Genomic DNA, 21,338 nt, shown 5'->3' with positions numbered 1-21,338 from the left:
TCACTCACTGGATTACTGCACATAACCTGAGCACTACCCGAAGCTTACTTGTCTTCAACTTGTCCAGCATTACTTAAATGGAATTATCCGTCACAATCCATATACCGAATCTGCATAGCCCACTTATCTCAAGATTCTGTGTGTCACCTACCAGATTATCCGTTTTAATCCATACATTGAATCTACATAACATATGTCTTTAATTCATGGGCTCTGATGAGCTATAGTATCACTGAATGGATTATTTCTCTTTATCCATTATTGGCAGTCGTAAGACCGTTCACTGCATGCTCTCTCATGCCCCATCTTCTGAACATAGAAGCAAGATTAGAGTCTTCAGCAAACACAGCTCTATCACACATCAAACACAGCTTGATATAATACCTGCACTGATACTTCACGTAACTTGGAACCCAGTTTCTCGCACAGAACAAACGTCTATGTTATTATGCATCAAAGATTAGGATTGGTAGGCTAATCTTGCTTTCAATTACACTCACAAATCTGTGGTTACTCCAGTACAGTCTTTGGAGTCACCTAGATTTAAGTGGCTACAACGAAGAGCTGATTTTACCCTAATGATGATCCCTCTCACAGGGAGAGCAGAAAAAACTTCACCTGAGCTGTTTAGGAACTAACCTGTACAAGAGAGAAAGATTTTCAAACAACAAAAAAATACCAGGTTCAGGCTTGCCCCGTCTTTCTTGAGAGATTCAGGCGCAATCCCTGTTAACAATGCCTTCACTTCAACAGAAAACCAACTCAAAATGATTAGAAACGAACGTCAGTTCAGCCTTTTGTTCCACACACCTATTCAAAATTAATTAAGTGGGGAACATATAAAATATGTGTTATTACTTCTTGACAACTCTTGATAAGCGAGAGATGGACAAGATTAGCAGAAAGGCTTTGTGTACACCCGGGAGGTTTTAAAAAGAGTTCTCATCATGGTTAAAGCTGCCTCACTCACATCAGCCTTAGCGAGACTGCGCACCTCCTGATGCACCTGGCCAGCTGGGGGGCCAGCACCCTTCCCTGAAGTCTGCTCAGAGGAGGCCCACCGCCACTCAAACAGAAGCTTCATGTTAGCTTTCTCAGTATAGGAATGGCCACTGACATTGAAGAGTGCGGAAATGAACTTCTTACACCTTTTCCTATCAACAGTCCACCCTACATGCTGCATCTGCTGTAGTCGGTAACGTTGCTTTGGAGGAAAGCAACCACTTTCACCTTGCAATGCACAGGTATCAGGCAGCTACGCTGAAAGCAGAAGGGGGTATTATTCTCCTTCCTGTAGATGATCGGTTTGAGACCTGAAGTTCTCTCTGCTCCACTGAATCCAATAAACTGCATTATCCATGAATAATCCAGAGGCCTTTTGAGCCCTGTTCTTGAATATGAAGGATATAAGTAAGTTTGAACAGGCTTTAACCAATTCAATATATACTTTTACAGCTTTATTTTAAAATACTCCAATTTAATGGCATGTTTTGTGGGTTTTACTATAGACTGACTTGTTTTGAACAGAGTAAAAAATCCATGGATTTCAAAACAAAATTTCTTAAGAAATCTCCAGTGCCAAACTTGCATTATTTATTTAGCTCTACACTACCTCTCTAAACAGAGGCATTTGAGTTATAATTCCTACAGATATGACAGGTTCTAGATTTTGCCCCATTTTAAGAGTACACCTTGCAGTACCTTTCAGTCAAGCCCTGGAATGAAGTATTACATTTCCTTTTCCATTAGTAGCTGGACATATATAGATCCTTCTAACTGTGATCTTGAAGTTGGCAGCTAGACCTGTGCAGATACTCCGTGATGGTTCCCCCATTTTACAGGCGTGCAGATGAAGAAAGGGAGGCTTAAAGTAGCTGCCAAAAGTAACAAAGGGAGTAAGAGGAACAACTGAATACAAAACAAAGGAGTCTGGTGACTTCCAGCCATTCACCAACTCCTCTATCTTTAATAAAATATTACTGCTTTCTAACTTAAAAGAAGTAACACTAATAGAAAATAAAGTCTTCTGCTTCATCTCCCTTTCTTTTAATCCCTCCCAGAAAATAAAACTCAATAGTAGTAATGCAGACTTGGGCATTAACAATATGTAGCCTAGTGCTGAGACTTTAGCACATGACGTACTAAAACTCCCCCAGATCTAATGAAAAACACAATGAAATTTTGAACAGTTAAATGGAAAAAACTATTCAGTGCATAAGACAGTTGGGCAGTACAGCTTCTAGTGCTGTCCACATTCCAGGGTGTATTAATAATAAGGCACTACTTGTGTGGGGTTTCCAAATATCACTAATAGAGAAATGAGGGGAAAAAAAATGCAGCTGCCAAGCTGAATATAAAGAGAAGTTAATTAAAAAATCACAACTGGAAAACTTAATAACTCTACGTTCCGATAGACGGACAAAAACATTTTCTAGCGGAATATACGTGTGTTTGTACACACATATGTGAGTATAAAACAGCTCCACTTGCCCACCTTTCATGTTGCCTCACTAAATACAGCTGCAGTACAGCTGAGCCATTGTTTGTTGGCCGCTCACGGCTGGCGGTGCCATGAAAACCACATTCCTGGGCACTAAATAATCAGCCTGCCTGACCCCCCAAGAACCTGTAAGTCAAATTCATTTACCCCCAGAGGGCAATGCTCTATTGTATCCTCCCTCCTTTCTAGCCACCTAGGAACAATGGACAATAATTGCAACTGTCACGGCAGTCAGTAGGAAAAATAAACCAGTGCCTGTTTTCACAGCTTACTGCCAAACCTGATCCAAACACCTAATAACCATGCCCCTAACCATAGAACCACAGTTGCACTAAAAAGCCTCAGATGTGAGGCTTTTGAACAGACCTACAGAACAATAACTCAACTTGTGTTCAAAATATGAAGCTAAAACCCAAAAATTAAAGCAAAGAAAACTCTTCTTTGAGGCTGTGCTGTTGCTCCCCATCCTCCCCCCGGGCAAGACTGAAAGGACTGTTGAATTTCTTTCGTGCTAGCATATAGCTGCTGCTGCCGCTTTCAAGTTTAACTTGTGAAAGGGAAAGAGAAGAAGGGAGAAAAAAGATTGCCCTCCAACAGAACAAGATCATAAGGACTGGGAAGAGACCGCAGTCTCAGTGCGCAGCACTTTTCAGAGCAGCTTTACCGAGTCCAAAGGCAGAGGAGAATCGCTGGGAGTCCTTCTAAAGGCTCCAGCACATCAAGAGTTAAAGAGGCTCCAGACAACACTCACGAACTGCTGAACTATACACCCAAAAGCAGATATGAAAGCCGCCTGGGTACTTTGGGCCTGAAGCATCTTTAAGATTCATCAGTTCACGGCAGACGATGATGTTATTTTAAAACAATACGCTTTTAAAAACTAGAACTCACAGATAAGCCCAGTGGCTACTCTACCTCTTTATGACCTGTTGCTTTACGCACATGGAGAAAACGTGCTCAGTGGGAATAAAGAACCCAGGGTTTGGCCCTCTGTTATAATAATAATAATAATAATAATAATAATAATAATAATAATAATAATAATATCTCAGCCTATTTGGGGCCGAAGCACTATATTCTGTTCTAAAGTTTTTCTACATATGTAATGAATATATATTTTTGAATTACAGTCTCTTAGGGAGAAGCTTGGAGAAGCAAGGGGCATACTTTCCTACTTGTGTAAGTCAGTGGACTAGCGTAAACTAGTGCCGGTGGCTTATCGGTGACAAGCTGGACGGCGCATCTAATTAAAATAACACTATCTTTGCACATGCACCAATACATTAATCTCTCAGAGCACGTCGTCATGTTATATTCTTTACTGAACACTGCCCACCTCTTGTGCAGAAGGTCCTTAAACCTGCCAGGCACGAGGTTTGCAAGCCTGCCTGAATGAGGATCTTGGTATCAGGGACAACATTAGTAAGCAAACAAACAAAAAATAATGGAGAGAATTGAAATCTAGTTTCTAAACATCAAAGAAAGGTTTAATTTTAATCTCATTCTACTTTCATATTTCCAAAACAACATTGGCTTTGATTCTGCTACTCCAGATGTACACTGATATAAATGGGAGAAGAAGCGGAGTCACTGTTTCTTTTCAGAGTGATAATGGCTGCTCTGGAAACTAAAATTTTTGAGACACATGTATTTTGAGTTGGCTCCTCATCACAATCGCTGAGGAAGAATTATAAAAATATTAAATTACATGAAAACAAACAACTACAGGTTCCCTAAAATGACCTCACATATATAAAATGGGGAAATATCTTGGCAAAGCAGAAGCTACTGCTGCTGGAGAGTGGTCAAATTTTGTCATTTTCCTTCTGGAGTACAGCTTTAAAAGAACATGCTTTAGTGCACAGATGTTGTACGCTGTCTTTTAAAATCTGCACTGGCTAATTTCAGTACCTAGAGGTATCATTACACAAACTTTGCTCATTTTTTTTTCCTACACGCAGAAAAGTGTAAAAAAATCTACATCATCAAAATCTGTCCAAAAATTAACAAGGACTTCTGATCACCCTCAGATTTCAGAAGCTCTGCTATACTCTCATACCACATAAGCCTGTGTTCAATATGTGAATTGACGTTTTTTTCCAATCCAGCAATAGGCTCTATTCTCTTATAACACAGAACGATATATGCAACAAAAGCTTTACCTAAGTTCATTCACTTAGGGCAATATACCATTTCATTTATTTATATTATCACAGATGGAGAGCATACACTTCATTTAAGCCCCAAATTACGACGTTTCAAGGGGGGCCGGGGGGGGAGAGGAGCAAACAAACAAAGTTCCACAAAGCCAGTGGTATCTGTACATTCATTCTCAATTTGCTTTAGCACAGAAAGAGCGTTACCTTTTATTTCTCCAAAGTTCCCTGATCCCATGGCAAGAAGCTTGTCTTTCCAGTCCTTTGATAGTAGCTTTTCAATACTGGGAGTTTCTGAGTGAAGGGGGGAAAAAAAATGTAAGCAAATCAACATGACTGTCTCCACAATAGAACTCATTAAAAGTCTATCTGCTAAAAATAAGGCCAACCCTATTCTGGGCCCCAGTTCGTAATGACTTCATCAACAAACTGATAAGAGGGGAGGGGAAAAAAAAGGGGGCGAAAAAAAAAAAAAAGACTGTGCTTTGTCACCTGCTGTTTCAAAACCATTAGCTTTTTCCTCTTGTGGAACAAAGCCCCGGTAATTCTGTATGACAATGGGCACATATAAACCTGCAGTTCATTGTTTTTCAATTTGGTGAACAAGTTGCTGCTTATAATGGATGCCTGTCAATTTCTGGGTGTTGGTCTGCAGTCAAAAAATAATTATGTTGATAAAATGCAGAGTAAAGAGAGAGAGAGAGAAAGCGAGAGAGAGAAGCAAAGAATTAGCTCCTAAATCTGCTACATGTAATTATATCCCTCTGAGTGTTTACAATTACATCCACTTTATAATGTGTGTTTAAACATCGTGTGGTGGTAAGCATACTGTGGAAAGATTTTCCAGTAACACGCACATTATAAATAATAATAAAAAGTTGGGTATGAAAAAAGCTTTAAAAGATTGCAAAATCCAGAGAGAGAAAAGGCATTGCTTAGAATGGAAACCCATTATTTGCTCATTTCTGATTCTATCACTTCCTTTAAAAATAAAATAAAATATACTTCTTCAGTATTTTCAGGAAAAATGCAGTGAGGGTGTGGATGGGTCTGATATTTATGTCTCTAACTCTTGTACTCTGACCTCTTTTTGTGTAGAATTTTAATGCATAAGTAAATATAAATGCTAATAAAATTCAGAGAACATTAAACTCAATTCCAAACAATGTAATTGTATATTCCTGTCAGCATTTAGATGGGTACACAATTACAATAGCTTTCAATCCCACGATTAGCACTGCATTCAGTTAGAAAATGGAGTGTACTAAAAGATAAGTGTCCCAGTATGCGCCATCTAAATAACAATACCCACACTTATTATCTGGATCTAAGACATATACTGCTATTCTCCACATTTGTGTTTATGTGTATTTGTATTTGTTCAGGCATTTGTTTACCCCCTACCAGGAGCATAAAGGGAGTACATGTTAACTTATCAAAGGGACCGTCTGGCCTAGAGACCATACAATTATTAGCAACTGGTTAATTTTCCCCACAGTAAAAACCATTACGAGCAACCTTCATTATCTTGTTTGGCTAATTCTGCCTCCTTGCTTGAAGCCCCAACTCCCAGCTCGGAGGGAGCCGCGCCGCGCCGCACCGCACCGCCCCGGGGCGGCTCTCCCGGGGGGGCTCTCCCCGCGCACCCGGGCGGGCTGCGGGCGCGGTCCGCGCGGCCTTTCTCTCTCCACGCGGCATCTGTCACGCCCGGGGAACGGAAGGAGCCCCAAACTCCCGCTGAAGCAACCGGGCGCAGTACAACAGTAACGTATGAATAACGACACTGACCCGGGCGCACGGATGCCCTCCTGCTTTACCGCCCCGCCGCTGCCTCGCACAGGGTCGGCGCAGGCAGACGCCCGTGCTCAGGCGCATCCCCACGCCTCGGTCTGGCTGGGCGCTGCCAGCGTAGCAACGGGCCGGATCCCAGTTACGGCAGAAGAGAGAGGGTTTGGTTGGTTTTTTTTTTTCCCCCGTAGCGTTTTTACACCCGTTGCAACACTCCGGTTTTCTCCTGTACAAGGGTCTGCTCCCTGCTCTCCGAGCAGCAGGCTGTCGCAGGAAGGGTCGCTCCTTGCGCTAAGCACGGCCCCGGCCGCCCAGGATCGCCCGGACGCAAGTTTTGTGCCAGCAGCCCTAGAACTGCGACCAAATCCGAAGGAAAGAGACGGGAGAGGCTGCGCGGCAATGAGCGTTTCCGTGACGGGGCTGAGCACAGGGAGATGCCGCCAGGCTCTGGGCACTGGCACGGCTACTGCTCAAGTTTGTACGTCCCCTGTCAGCACCCGCGAAGGAAACCGTTCTTCCAAACGTATCGGAATAGGTCAAAATAAACGCCGCCGCTTGCTTTTTTTCCCCTGCGCTTTTCAAAAAATTCTCGAGTGGCGTGTAAACAGGCCAGAGCAAATGCGGTATTTGCAGTAGAGGGCTGTCAGTCATTAAAAGCTAACAAACCTTTGCAAAGCAGGAATGCGGCAATAGGAATCCATTGTGAGCTGACAATAGGCTCCAGAGCCTCCAGGCACCAGAAGCAGCCCCTCTTACTTTTAAGTCTATTGTCAGCAAAGTCCACCACACAGCTTTTCCCCTGCAGCTAGACAAAATATTCGCCGTGGTGCGCTCGTAAAGAAACAGAAGTCTTCTGTCTAACTTGCCGCGTTAAAGCAACAGTAGCCGCCGGCCGCGGCTGGCGGCGGGCCCCGCTGCCCGGGCCGCGGCAGAGCCGCCGCCGCCGCCCGTCGGGCTGCCTCCCGGCCTGCCCCCCCCGCCCCGCCGCGCCGCGCCGCGGACGGGGCTGCTCAGCCGCGGGGAGCGCGCCGCCGCAGCGCGGCAGCCGCTCGGGGAGCGGCGCCGGGACGGGGCCCGGTGTTACTCGACGGGGGGAGTCGGCTTTGTCACTAAAACCCGTATGGACTTTGCGGCAGAGTCCCCACCCGAAGGACTCGTGTTACCCATGAGCGTCCCTGCAACCTGACTCCGCCGGTGATGCCGGGAGAGCGGCGGCAAACAAGCGGAGAGTAATGAATGCGATGGATGGCCATGTATCAATGACTGAATTTCTGCGAGAATGGTAAAGATCGCAGTAGGAAATCATGATTAGAGATGTGAAAGGCCAAATGGCAAAATCCCAATAGTAACAATGCATCTGTTCATTAATGTGTGAATATGAGTAATATGAAAATTTAACACAATTATAAGCCCCTCAGCAATCCTGATGGCATAAAATAGATTGTGGTGATCTAATCAGCGCTTCCCCTGTTGAAATACTGTATGTTAACTATTTAAAATAACATTATATAGATTTTTTTCCTTTGAAAAAACCCATGTAATCGTATTTAATTGACACACTAACTTCGTTTCAAACCTCCCCAGACTTGAACTGCAATTTTTACATAAGGCACTTCAACAGAATTTTGATGTAGAGTCAGCAAGTAATTGTCCTTCTGCTAATACTTAAAAAGCACTTTAATTCTGAAAGACAATAGCTTCCCCACCCCTATAGCTTTATAGAGCTAAAGAGCTATATTAAATTACAGCTCGTTTAATTCTATTATGTACCGTGTTAACATATTGTACTTACATAAAATATGCTATTCATATACTCAACCTATCACATTTCAGTAACTGCTTGTGAAATACATTATGCGCCATATCTTGGAAACAAACATTTATTATGTCATTTATGCACCCCATTAAAAAAAGATTTGAAATTTACACATCTTAAATAAAAATAACTGTTTAAAAGGTTACAACTGTAGAGCTTTCATGAATTATACAGGAACAAAGTCATCATTTGCTCAGGTTTTTTTAGACTTCATTGGGAAGATGATGCTCTCAAATTAAGAAAAGAAATAAACATTGCATCTTGTTTGCCAAGCACTCGTTCTCTGGATTCATTAGAAAGTCAGTAAAACTTTTAATGCTTGCACATATAATGTGCAGCTTGAAATTAGGAAAGGTGGCCTGCACACAGGAACTGCTATTCCTGATCCCTACTCCAACACTTACTCTCCTCTTGGATTCACCAGAACAACGTTCCTACATCCAAAAGCTGAGCTATATTGTGACAGATTTTGGACATGCATTGGGACAGCTATGTATTATGATAATCTATATTAGCGTTTCCAAAAAGCTATACACGATGCGCTCTGCCGTTCTAAGTATCACGAGTATTCAGAACGTCTCCTAACTCCACCTTTGAGAGGAACACAGGATTAGCCCCATTTCTTCTTCTGCACCCCACTTGAGCTAAGAATACCCCCTATTACCTATTTGCAGCGTAGGTCCTACGGCACGCAGTAAAACAATTCCAAGTCTATCCACAGCACAGTATGAATACAACTACAAAAAAGTTGTTCATGGGTTGTTTGTGAACAGTAATTCATTAATGTTTAGGAAACATTTTTGTTTCAGAAACACTATGAAAAAAGTGTTGTTACAGAACAGGATTACGGGTAGGGCACCAAAGAGAAAGACCGCAGCAATGGAAAGAATAACAGGAATCATTAAGTAAATGTTGGCCAAGAAGAGACTGACTTAATTAACAGAGATACAAATTAATCCACAAAAATTATTTCTGCTGTCTCTATTCAGCACATTTATCAGTCATGAGCTCTTTCTAGAGATATTTACAGCACGTTTTGTTTTTCTTGTTTCACCCTTGCCTCTGTTGCTTGCATATGCTCCTTCGCATCACTGCGTATGGCAATACCCACTGGTGAACGGCCCTCCGACTGTGCCAGCCATTGTGGCAGCAGCACACTGGCTCCTCGGTGGCCCCCGGCCCCGCCGCTCTCCCTCCTCCCCTCCCTCACTCCTGTGCCAAGCACCATCGAGACTGAGTCCCTCATCTGCAACAATGAGACCTGGAGACTGATGCCAGCAGCCAGTAGTTCTCACACGGGCCTTCAGCATACAGAATTGAACCACTTTCTCGGTGGTGTAATAGTCCCACGTTAACTGCTCTGATTTCCATGTACGGATGCCCGTGTGCATCCATACGTGTTAGGCATGCCTATACATATGCTGAATTGCTCTGACAGTACCGGAAAGCAAAGCATCTAAGCAAATTAACATAAAATCGCTTTTGAATCTAACTTCTTATATGTTAACAAGCATGCCACTCTCCCTCTACTTCTGTATTTGATGTTTAAATATAGCTTCATTAATTTATTTGCTTAAAAGACTTCAAGTTTTGTTTCCAGGAAGTGGCCGAGGCTACAAAGTCGTAGTAAGAGGCACCACTTTTCACACACAGAAGTCTGGTAGACTTCTATTTAATTTAGTCTACTTCCAGAAGTTGCGTTGGTATTTTTTCAGGCATTGTAACTCCCCTTTGGGAGTGACCTACTCTCAGTTCAGTGGCAGCACAGATGCAGGTGTACCCGAACGTGCCTCAGCAGCCTTCCAAAAAGGCAGTCCCACAGCACGGCGTTCCCTTCAGGCCTAGCCTCTCCGGTAGCTCTTTCCAATCCACGCTCCAGGGTCACAGTCCTGGAAATCCACTTACAAAAGCTTAGAATGGTCTTCACTGCCAAATCTCTTCCTATTACCTCTATCTGCTCCTGCTGATTATTTACTAAAAGCAAACTTTGGTCTCATGCAGCTGCCTGCTTCCAGAGAAAGGAATGTAATTCCATCATGCTGTAACAAGGTGCAGGACGGGGGCTCTCCACATAAGGCACTTCCAGGAGAGCCATATTTGAAGAGGAAAGGGGAGAGCAAAGCTCTGACGTTATAAAGAAGAGACAACTACGACAAAAGGGAAGGACGCTGACATAAGTTGACCACAACTCAGAGGAACAGTATGAATCCTGGAGCCTCCCACTTGCATGGTGTCTGGGTGTCCGAGCATGGGTGCTCTCTCAAGGAGATGCCCAAAGTGCTCCCTCCTCCGTAACTACTGCGAACAGCTCTTGTCCTGGGATGAAAGAGGAAGGCTCCTTAGAACAAAGTAAAAGAAAGACGTTTGGCCTCAGCGAGGATGATGACATGAAGTGTAGCAGAGTGGAGAGAAGCCAGGAGTCGCTCAATACCCAGCCAGACCACCAGACATTTCCTGCCAACACGTGTCATTCCTAGAGGAAGGAGTATTCGGTCGGCACAAGTGATCTTGAATAAACTTTAGCATTGGCTGATATACCTTCCATTTCTGGCAAGCACCTTCCTTTATATTATGAAAGACCTGGCAAATACCCTCCATCCATTATTCACCCTTTTCTTCTGCTATGGTCATAAATACGTTACACCTGTTGGCCACAGTTCCACTTGCTGTTTCTACAACTCTCACCTATCGTCGTGCCACCCCGCTGGCACTCTGTTCTGCGTTCATGCTCCACAACAAACCCTTTCTGGTTTAAATCAGGAACAAGATTAAGGGCAGATTTCCACTCTTCCTTTAAAAGAGCAGACAAGCACATATACAGACACAAGAAATTTCTCTTTTTATGCACCCGTTTTTTATTACGAAGGTCTTACCTATACAAAATCAGAAACAATTTTCATAGCAAAGAAAATAAAGCAACTATTATGAAGAAATGATTGGTATCAGCAGGTTACATAGACATACAGCATCTGCATACACATATGGTTCTCCATCAACAGAATCATGCTTTTAGGGAACTACTTGCAGCTAGGCAAGACACTATGAATCATGAGCAGGCACAACACAGAATGTATTTAAATTTGGAAATCAAAGACCACACAACATACATTTTTCTCTTGCCTTCCAGGAAGTACTGCAATTTTTCACCAGTCTAAAAGCATTTTAAACTTTTGGAGAAGACATTGGGAAACACCTCTATAAATGTAAATATTGTTCAAATGTAGGACATAGTTGCTTAGGTATGATAAGCAAAAATGTGGTGCTAAGTACAGTACAACCTGGGGCTTCTCTGACTGGACAGAAAGTAGCTTGCTGTTGGGTTCTTTGGTATTTTTTTTCTATACACAAAATGTTTTTTGGTCTGTGGGCACAAACTCACAGAGCTGAACGAAATATTCAAGTTTCAATGAGATATTAGGAAGCTATGGTTCTCTGGCCAGCACATCATAGTATGACTCTTACTACACCACTCCATCACAACCACTGTGCAGAAAACAGCTGGGCTACATATGTCTATGGGTGGCTTCCAAACGTACTAAAAAACTCCCTTCTCTGGCAGGGATAACCAGCCTTCCTGCTCTTGAGATCTCCAGTCCCACCCCAGCCACATGTTAGCTCCCATAGCATTTTATTTCAGAGGACAAAATCAACTTCTGTATCCACAGGTGACCATAGTTACCTGTGGTGCACAATGACATCAGGTTACCATAGTATTCTTGTTGGACATACTTGCATAATTTTGTGTATGCTTAATAATACAACAGTTGTTTTCAAGTTGCTGGATCTCTTCTGCAATACCCATCATGCTGCATTAATGAAGTATACCCTATATGAATGATAAGACATTTTCATTGTGATTTCTGGCACAGGAGTACTGCTTCTTGTGCTAAAAAAATAATTCACATAGCCAGAAAAGGTTCCATAGCACAATAAATAAGTTATTCAAGATTTTAAAATCTAAATCAGTAACCTATGAATGCCACTAAAAAAATGATTTTACTCTTATCTACAAATACACAAGCAGTTATTTTTACAACTGCTCACCAATGCGTACTGCCAGTGTTACAAGAAAGTTACGTAAAAACACAAGGATGTTTATTAGGAAGAAAAGGTTGGAGTAGTCTTCAGATACACTATAGTACCAGTTGTTGAACTAATTATCCCTTAGGATATAAGCAAGGAGCCAGCAAACCACAGCACACGGCAGGAACACATGGTTAAGCAGGACAGGGGGAGGGCACGGGGACTTCGTAAGCTAGGTTTGAGGCCAAAACCAGCATCTCATTCAACTACGCCCTCAGGAACAGTCAGGCTATTGTCTGAAATTTTTATAGTTTCCATCACCTGAATGCACTGGCAGTTGCACTGTTAACGGTGTGCTTTTCAGGCTGTCTTGTTTCAACAAATGGTCGCCTACTCCAGGAGCAGTGTCACACTCCAGATACGACACGTACAATGCAAAGAAATCAAGCCTGTCATGTAATACCTTCTGCCAGTCCTTCAATCTCCCAGCAGCAGAGTCTATGTTCGCTTTGGGGTTACACAGGCAACAGTCAAGATTTTCTCAGCTTCCATCTCCTTTATTGGTATGCAGCTTCAGGGCAGAGTCTGCTTTCAGAACGTGAAAAAATCAGGTATTTCTAAAAGTCTGTCTGCCATACACTCTTCTGGACTGACAATGTCTGTGTCAGTAAAACGTCCATGAAGTCCTTTTGAGGCCTGCATACCTGACAAAGCAACTTCTTTCGTGAACACAGCGTTGAGTCAGGGAACAAGCCTGCATCCCCGCTCTCACCACAGAACAACAGGGCATTCCAGCTCAATCTCTGTTATTTCCAGCACGCTAACTTGTAGAGTACATACTTCATCGCCTTACATACCTTAGTGACAACAGACTCTATCACGGCTACTAAGAGGACGTTGATTACCCTCTAAACAATAATAATCTAGGGTTGCAAGCTAGTATATGATAATTGCCACCTGTTCCACTGTTACGGGGGTGGCATTCGTTATTTGTGTGCCAGGGCAGCTGGACAGTGGCATGCTCCACTCACACCTCCATGAATCTGGCCTTCCACATCAAGCCTGGAGCTGCTGCTGGTTGCCTCAGATTTGCATGGAGATGGAGCTGCATTACTTGCAGGATACCCCTAAAACCACTACAGCTTAACTATTCTGAAGAAACACTGGAACAGCGTAGTTTGTAGTCACTGTTCAGTTACCCTCCATCTAAGCCCTTTTCCTTGCAAATACACAGTAGGCCAGTCCAAGAATTGATTCAATCTCTGCCTTTCCCATTTCCGCAGCAGAGCAACTGTGTTCCCCCAGAGAAGGGCACACAGAGGCACTGTGAATGGCGCTGGATGCCATGCTCAGGACAATATATCTTTTGTCACTGAAATTTGTTGGGACTCAGTGCTTTGGATTCCCAAAGGCATTCAGGAGTATAAATCTCATTCTGGAAAGGAATTAGGCTCCCGACTGCCTTTGGAGATCCAGGCCAGTTAGTTGGCCGAAGGAGCCGATCGTGGACACATTCTGCCAAATGCGGCACTTCACTGGCACAAGTGTTGCTGGAACATGTTTTTCAGCATACACAATCTTTAGAATGATCCCAAGTCCCCGCTACCACCATCTTTTTCACCCTTCATTAAATTAACAGACAAGAAGGAAGCAAGTTACTTAACCTTGCCAAACTTAAAAGACTAAGTTAAACTTTAAAAATGTTCCCCATACTTTCCTGACATACAAAAAATAAATTAATAAATGAAACAGAGTAACTCACTTTCAAACACCTGAGCAGCAACCTTTTACTTTTTCATTGATGTTACAATTACACCAGTAGGAATCCTTATGAAAAGAAGGATAACAGTAAAATTTAAAAAAATCTCCTATGCATGAAAAAGATAATTTTGTCTTAATCTGTGTTCTTCAACTTTCTAATGCCTCTTTAATTCCAGGCATCTCTAAATGAAAGAAGGAATTGATTTTCTCAGGAGTGGTCCACCCAGCAAAAAAACCTGTGTCAGTTGACAGAAGGAGGCACTATACCAAGCCTGAGCTTCACTGAAATTCTGAAACCACAAAGATGTTTTAATATTTCCAGAGACTATTTCAAGAGTAACAACATAAAAACAGAGACATCTGGAATTAAATACCATTAAACTTCACTTCAGTTTTATTTTTCTGTCTCAGTTGGACAGAGATACTCCACTGAAATACATATTCCCCCAAAATACATTTCTGTATTAGTGCTACCAACACAGCCAGTTTCTAATTAAAGGGCCATAATATCTTGTTAGTATTAACAGAGGGCAATGTTTTTGGTCTGCTAATATTTTACATCTTCAGCACATCCTTAATAAGCAAGAGGGCTTAAAAAAAGGCATTCAACGAGATGACTATACACTTTTTTATGGGTATTGACACATCATTAAAGATGTTCTAGGGAGATCCCAAAGTTTATCCTTTGACAGAAAAGATCTTGTGTGCTGACCCTACTCTTTTTAAGTAATTAAACCCTTTCTCGAAAAAAAAACTAAAACAAAACCCCAAGAAAGCCAAGAAGTATATAATCTAAATAACCGTAAAACATAAATTGAGAACTACAGCGTTTGGCTAGAATTTCAAGGAAATCCTTCTGAAGCTCAACCACTCTGCTTTTCAAATCCTGAATTCAACAGCAACAATGTAACCTTTCACACAGGGTTACTATAGCATTTTTACCTGAAAAATCTCAAAGCAACTTTTTAAAAACGGAAAAAAAAAAGAGTCCTGAAGTGCTCATAACTTTCCTCAAAGTGACAAAAGCAAGGACTGTATGCGACAAAGCCGAGCAGAACATTTTCTACATAGCCTATCTTTCAGCCCTTGCCACAGGCATTATTTCCCACCACCAAAAAGTATGCAGCTCTGGCCTCCAGATGATCAGCTGCAAAGGGAGCTGTGGCTTCCTGGGGCTCCTTACCTCTCCGCCTTCCTTACATGTCACCTTTACCTTGACAAAGAGTGAAGAGGAGCCCTATTTGCCAACACAAGAGAGCAATAAAAAAAAAAAAAAAGAAAGTGAAACAAGCACTCTTGTCACAAAGCCGCAACTTCTGCTGTTGAGGCCTGGTTTGGGGTTTGGGTGGTTTTTTTGGTTAACCATCTCGGAAACAGGCACGCACGGCTCCGTTCCCCTCGCCCGGCACCCCTGCCTGCTCTGAGCTCCGCCGGCGCCCGTCCCGCTGAGCGCCGGGGAGCAGAGCTGGCGGGCTGGGGAGGGAAGAGCCTCACTTCCGAAGGGAAGCCACGAAATGTCCTGCTGCAGCTGCACCGAAGTGCATGTTACTGAACTAATCATCGGTTTCCACCCTCCTCCCCCACCCTCTTTTTTTCTTTTTTTTTTCTTTTTTTTTTTTTGACAGCTGTCTTCCTATCTTCCCAACAGGTGCTATTAGGCCCTGAACAATGGCGAAGGCTTTTAAGCCACTGCTGTTGACAAGTGAAAGGGAACAACAAATGGCTTGGTAGTGCTCTTCTCCCTGGGTCACTCAACCAATGGTAATAGTTATTATTTTTATTTATTAGCTCTGCGGCACTGTCCTCCATTGTACCTCCTCCAGCCTCCCCTTTCCGTGACAGCAAGGAGCTTTTTAACTTTTAATAAAAATGGGCGAGCGCTTAGCTCCTGAGCTGGCTCTTTCTGTAAAGTGCACTGCTAATGAATGTTGTCCATTTAGATCTGGATAATTTATGATGTCAGCGGAGCGGAGGTGGGGAGGGCTGGATCCAGATATGACCATTAGTTACACTGCCAGGAGTGACAGCGAGAGTAAGGGGAGGTGGAAGTTGGACAGAAAGAAGAGGTTTTTCCCCCACCCAGTATTTGTTTTTGCAGGATAATTACAAGGTTAGGCAATAAATAAGACATTCCCTCTTTGGAGGTTAACGTAATTTTTCTTTACCCTTTTTAGCATTTCACTGACCGTATTATAATCCTCTTCAGAGGACAACGGCAGACGGAAGAAAAGTTAATTTTCCCTTAAATGAAAGTGACTGCACCCATTTAAACGATGCACTCAGACCTGTGTTACCACTCGGAGAGAAAAATACGCCAAAATGCTTTCTGATCCTAATAATGAATACACGCATTTGTACACATATATTTACTAGCTGAGGTTACTCAATTAATAAAGTGTATATAACAGACAAGCTCCATCAAATGCAAACCCTGTATTGCCACTGTCCTGGCAAACCACGTAAATACGAAGGCAAATCAGGCAATTCCATATCCAAACAAAATCAGTAAACCAGCAAGTCAGTCACCTGGAAGCGCAAATACACTTGAAAGTTGAAAATATAATGCTAAAAACCATCAAAATATTGACATATCATGGAACTGGTTGGTTTAGAGTCGTATGTTATCAATCAAATTGAGGTAAGAGCATGTATATCTTTTGATCATCTGGACCTATTTATTTAAATTATAAGTTGACATAATTGTGTAGTGAAAGGGCTACAGTCATCACATTGTCTGTGTACTTCCTAGAGTAAATGTGTACTATTATAATTTGAACCTAATGATAACATTGAAAGAACCATAAAATACTCATTTGGGATGTTAATAAAACCATTAAAAGGATTTTAAAAACTGAAAATAGAAAAGTGAAAAGGATATCCCCCTGAAACAACCAAGAAAACACATAGTAGGCTCAGATTTCTATTCTCTTCAAAAATATGACAGACTGTTTTACCACTGGAAGTGAGAATTAAAGCACATACGCCTGATGCTAAACAACTACACATCCTGAACTCCTCTTGCACAACATATGTGAAAACAAAATCTCAATCATCGATTGCCAGATGCCAGAAAGATATGAACAATAATAATAATTAAAAAAAAGATGTACACTATAAATCAAAGCTTCTGAAGTGCAGGTAGTTTCACAGTAAATCAGACTACTAGTTGTGATGTAAATGATATTTGCATGGAATCATTATGTCAAATTAAGTACAAATTATTAAAGCTAATGTCATCTTTGGACTTGCTTAGAATAATCTTCCAAGATTTGCACACAGACTTCTCCACCGAAGTACAGCATTCCATCTGCCTTGACAACTTGTTCTGTTTGTTCTCACTTGTCTCCATTCATGGATTTTTTGGACTCTGTTATTTTCAGCGTAAATAGGGAGAGGAAATACATTGGGTTTCCTTTTGATCGAGCATTTTTCTTCCTGAGTTAGGGAATAACATCAAGATACAGGGGTGGTTCAACCATGTAACAGTTGTGACAGGTAATCCCCAAATAAGCAAAGAGAAAGCAGAGAAAGTCTATTATGCATAGCTCTTTAACATAATAGTTCTAGACAAGGGGAAAGGAAAGTCAGAAAGTAAAAGCAGAAAAGTCAAAGAGGGGAAAAGAAAAGAGAGACAAAGAAAACAATACTGAGAACAAGGAAAGAACAAGACTAAGAAAGGGGACTCATTTGTCAAAATCCAAAGCGTACTTATATTACACAATGCACTGAAGGAGTAGGAGAGTCAGGACAACTCTGCAGCCACTACCTGACTATTGAAAATGGTCACAAACACCGAGCTGCCCCATTCCCCAACCATCCAACAGGTAACTGCAGCAGCCTGGGCAAACATGAGAGAGAGGAAGTAAAGAGCTCTAACATGAACTTCTGCTGTCAAAAAAGACAATAGGAATTAGCTTCAGGCATAAACTATGCCTTCAAGTCATTGCCAGCACTCTAAAGGGGCAAAATCTTATTTCTTTTTTAGCAGAGAGGAATCTTACTCATACCCTGCAGCAGAGCTTTTTCAGAGTACTTTAGAAAACTTAGACTTCCTCCATTCACCTCAGGATGATACAACTTCCTCTGCAAATAGTTGCCCAGTTCCACAAGAAAGCTCATCTGCATTCAGGATGGCTTCGTGAATCACCAAGGACCAGTAAGGTGAATGCAGGGCAGGAACAGAATACCTTCCCAAAAATTAAGGTCGTTCACCGAACAGTTCTTTACACAATGATGACAATCAAGAGGCACTACATTCTCCCTGGTAAAGAGAACACAGACCCCAGAAATATGGTGAACGTCAACATTTCCTCTGATGAAGGGAAGTTACTTTAAAACAAGAAACAGTCCCCTCACCTCTGTGCTACCAATCTCATCAACTGCCACCTAGAGTTAGTCTTCTCCCGGTTCAGCCAACAAACTTGTCTTTGTTGCTCTGGGAGCTAATTTGTTCCATCGAAAAACAAGGGAGGAGTAGGCGTACTCATCCTCCCAGATTTCTCAAACTACCTCTTTGAGGAGGCCTGCCTCTAGTGCTTGGAGATGACTGAAATGAGGTCTTTCTCATAAACAAAACCAATTCTTTTTTGCAACTGCAAAGCATTTGCTTGCATAGTCCCACAAGCTCAGTGAACTGAAGCATGACGAGGAAGTTCAGATGAAGAAAGAACCACATGGAAAGGATCACCTTCTCTGCAAGATCTGCAGTTCAGGATCCTATTCATTCTTCGCTTCTTAGGTGTGGTGGTAAGAGACATCTGGCTTATGCCGTAAATGAGCAGAAGCTGCACTTTGTTTTTATCACACAGAAATCTGGTACCATATCTGTGTTCTCATCTTGATTATTTCTACCTTCCATGGTTACAAAAGGAACAAGGCATCTGCTGAAAAGCTCTGACTGGTACAGAAAGCAGCAAATCACCTAGGTCAACAACATGGGCCTTTATGAATCTGAAGTTTTAATCACTGCCCTATCTCTCCTAAGACTCTGGCCTCATATTCAAAACCCTCAATGGGACCACATCTACCTACTGAAAGAAAAACCAAACCCAAACTTCCCTCTATGACTATGATCTCAAACACTGCCTGGGTTATAACTGAGTAAAGGAACAGGACACAGGGATCACAACGCATGATCTGAGAATTAGCGAGACAAATACTTATGAGGAGCTGGACCTATACCCAGGAATGCAATCTTGCAAGACCTAAAAATGATCCTCCTGACAGTAAAAGTGGGTGCTTTTTGGGAGTGATAGCTCCTGCAAATAAAGACCAAATCTCTAAATGAAAAGCACATTGGACCAAAGAACAGATCTGTGCACAGATCCTTGCTGGGATTCCTGGCTCTGTCTTCTTGTGTCATTATCTTTGTGGGGTAACTCTGAACTTTGATTCAAGCTATCTCCAAGTCCCTAAGAAATTCAGCTAAATTTTAATGTTTACACTGAAATCACTTCAGTCAGAGAACTGTTGGTGCTGCTGTGAAAAAAGAAATCAATCAAGTCCATTATCAACTGTACCTCAATTTTAACATTGACAAATCTAAAATATGTTACTGAATAATAACATTATCAAACTGTTATATGGAATTATATCTTTTGTGATTTCATTTTGTGACTAACATTGACCTCTCATGTATGGTACCTAGCTCTCTTTGCAGACACAGTACTCAACAGTATGCAGTTTACACACAGATTTATTTTCTATCTAGTAAGACATGTTTGGAAAAAGAACCACAAGCTTTTCTTTTTCAACCTTGAGATAAAACTGGGACTGAAATATTTTCTTTTAAACCTACCTCTCTCTGAATAAGATAGAGAAGTCTTAGAATAAACATATATTAAATATTTCTCTAGTATGCAGGTACGAAGGAGAGCCATACCAAATATGTGAGAGTACGCCAAGCACAGAAAAGAACCCAGAGTCAATATCAAAAGTGGGGTGGGGGAACAGAGGGATGTGGGGCTCCTGTGGAGTGAGGTAAATGACAAAGGCAAATTCCCAGATTGCTTGAGAACAGGGGGTCTGGGAAGGTGGGGTGTGGAGTAATTGCAGAATGGTGTAACAGGGAATTTAATAGATCAGAAAAGCTGAATGGGATAACAGGCCCATTGTTCAGAAAGTTCTCTTTTGTGACCAGGCTTTAAGAGAATGCCAGAGGAACAAATGACTTAATCCTGGGGGGATGCTATGGCGTAAATGAAAGCAGTCTATACCTTGAAAGCCAATGGAATAAATTTCTGTATCACATAACCACACTGACGACAGCAGCTTTCAGCAAAGTCTTAAGAGCTGCAATCGGCAAAACCCACACGATCATGCCCTCCCATGTCCCCCTTTCCCTCTTCAACAGCATTTTCCAATGTACTTGGGGGGCAGAGGGGGAAATAAGCCACATGAATGACAAATAGACATGGTCAAATGCCACGTAAAATACAATGGTTACAGGGAAGAACAGAAGAGAAAGAAATAATTATTCTGTGCTGGCTTCCCTTCTCTCCTATGTTCTAACCACTGAACTAAACTTGGAGCCTTCTGGTTGTATGAACACAGCCATTAAGCACTACACCACCAATTTACACAGCTTCCCACTCCCTTGCTAAAGAAATGGAAGTGCCCTTAATAGACACTTGGTGTAAAATGGAGGCTAAGCTTCCCAGTGTCTCGCAGAGCATCATAGGTCTTTGGGAGACTCTCCCATTTGCTCATGTATTTCTTGAGCCCTATTATAGCAGACGATGGAGCCGGAGGGTCCCATCTAATTTCTGGTACATCAAAGAGAGCATCTTTCCAGTTATTTCAACACAAGCTGAACCAGGAATACAGAAAAGGCAGCCTAATTAAGAAAGTAAAGGTCACACTCTAGGGCATAATATAGAATACGTTATGCCTATCCTTGCAAAGATGGCAGGGTAGGTAGTGGAAAATGGAACAATGCTAAAAATGTCACCATCAGCTTTTGTTTTATATATAATAGAAAAGCCAGGATATTTTTTATTACATGGTTAGGGGATTAAGGAAAATATAAAATGACTGGTTTTCATAGAAAAGGAAGAAATACACATTTCTCAATCAACTACAATATTTCTTCACCAAAATAACAGATTCTTATTTGGGGGAAAAAAAAAAAAATCTTTCTCTCATTGTAACTCAGGCAGAGAATTGAAATGGAGAAATGTAATGCAGCCATCCCAAAATCAGATCTTTATGAAACTTGGCCTCTAAATTTGCAAATTCCTACTATATCTAGATGGAACCTATTAGTGGGTTTTAAATTTGGCAACAGAAATTCTTC

General features: G+C 41.9%; 1 protein-coding gene across 3 annotated transcripts in view; it reads right to left on the bottom strand.

Annotated features, from left to right (window-relative positions):
- SOX5 (SRY-box transcription factor 5) overlaps positions 1 to 21,338 on the bottom strand; it is a 253,266-nt gene that overhangs the window by 153,360 nt on the left and 78,568 nt on the right. For all 3 annotated transcript variants that reach the window (XM_059816031.1, XM_059816030.1, XM_059816032.1), the window contains exon 3: positions 4,864 to 4,950. In XM_059816031.1, the coding sequence (XP_059672014.1) occupies positions 4,864 to 4,950 (87 nt within the window). The remainder of the gene's footprint in view (positions 1 to 4,863; positions 4,951 to 21,338) is intronic.

Source organism: Gavia stellata, chromosome 4, assembly GCF_030936135.1.
Source record: "Gavia stellata isolate bGavSte3 chromosome 4, bGavSte3.hap2, whole genome shotgun sequence".
Classification (NCBI taxonomy): domain Eukaryota; kingdom Metazoa; phylum Chordata; class Aves; order Gaviiformes; family Gaviidae; genus Gavia; species Gavia stellata.
Note: the sequence above shows the minus strand (reverse complement) of the source record. Positions and strands in the feature narration are given on the sequence as shown.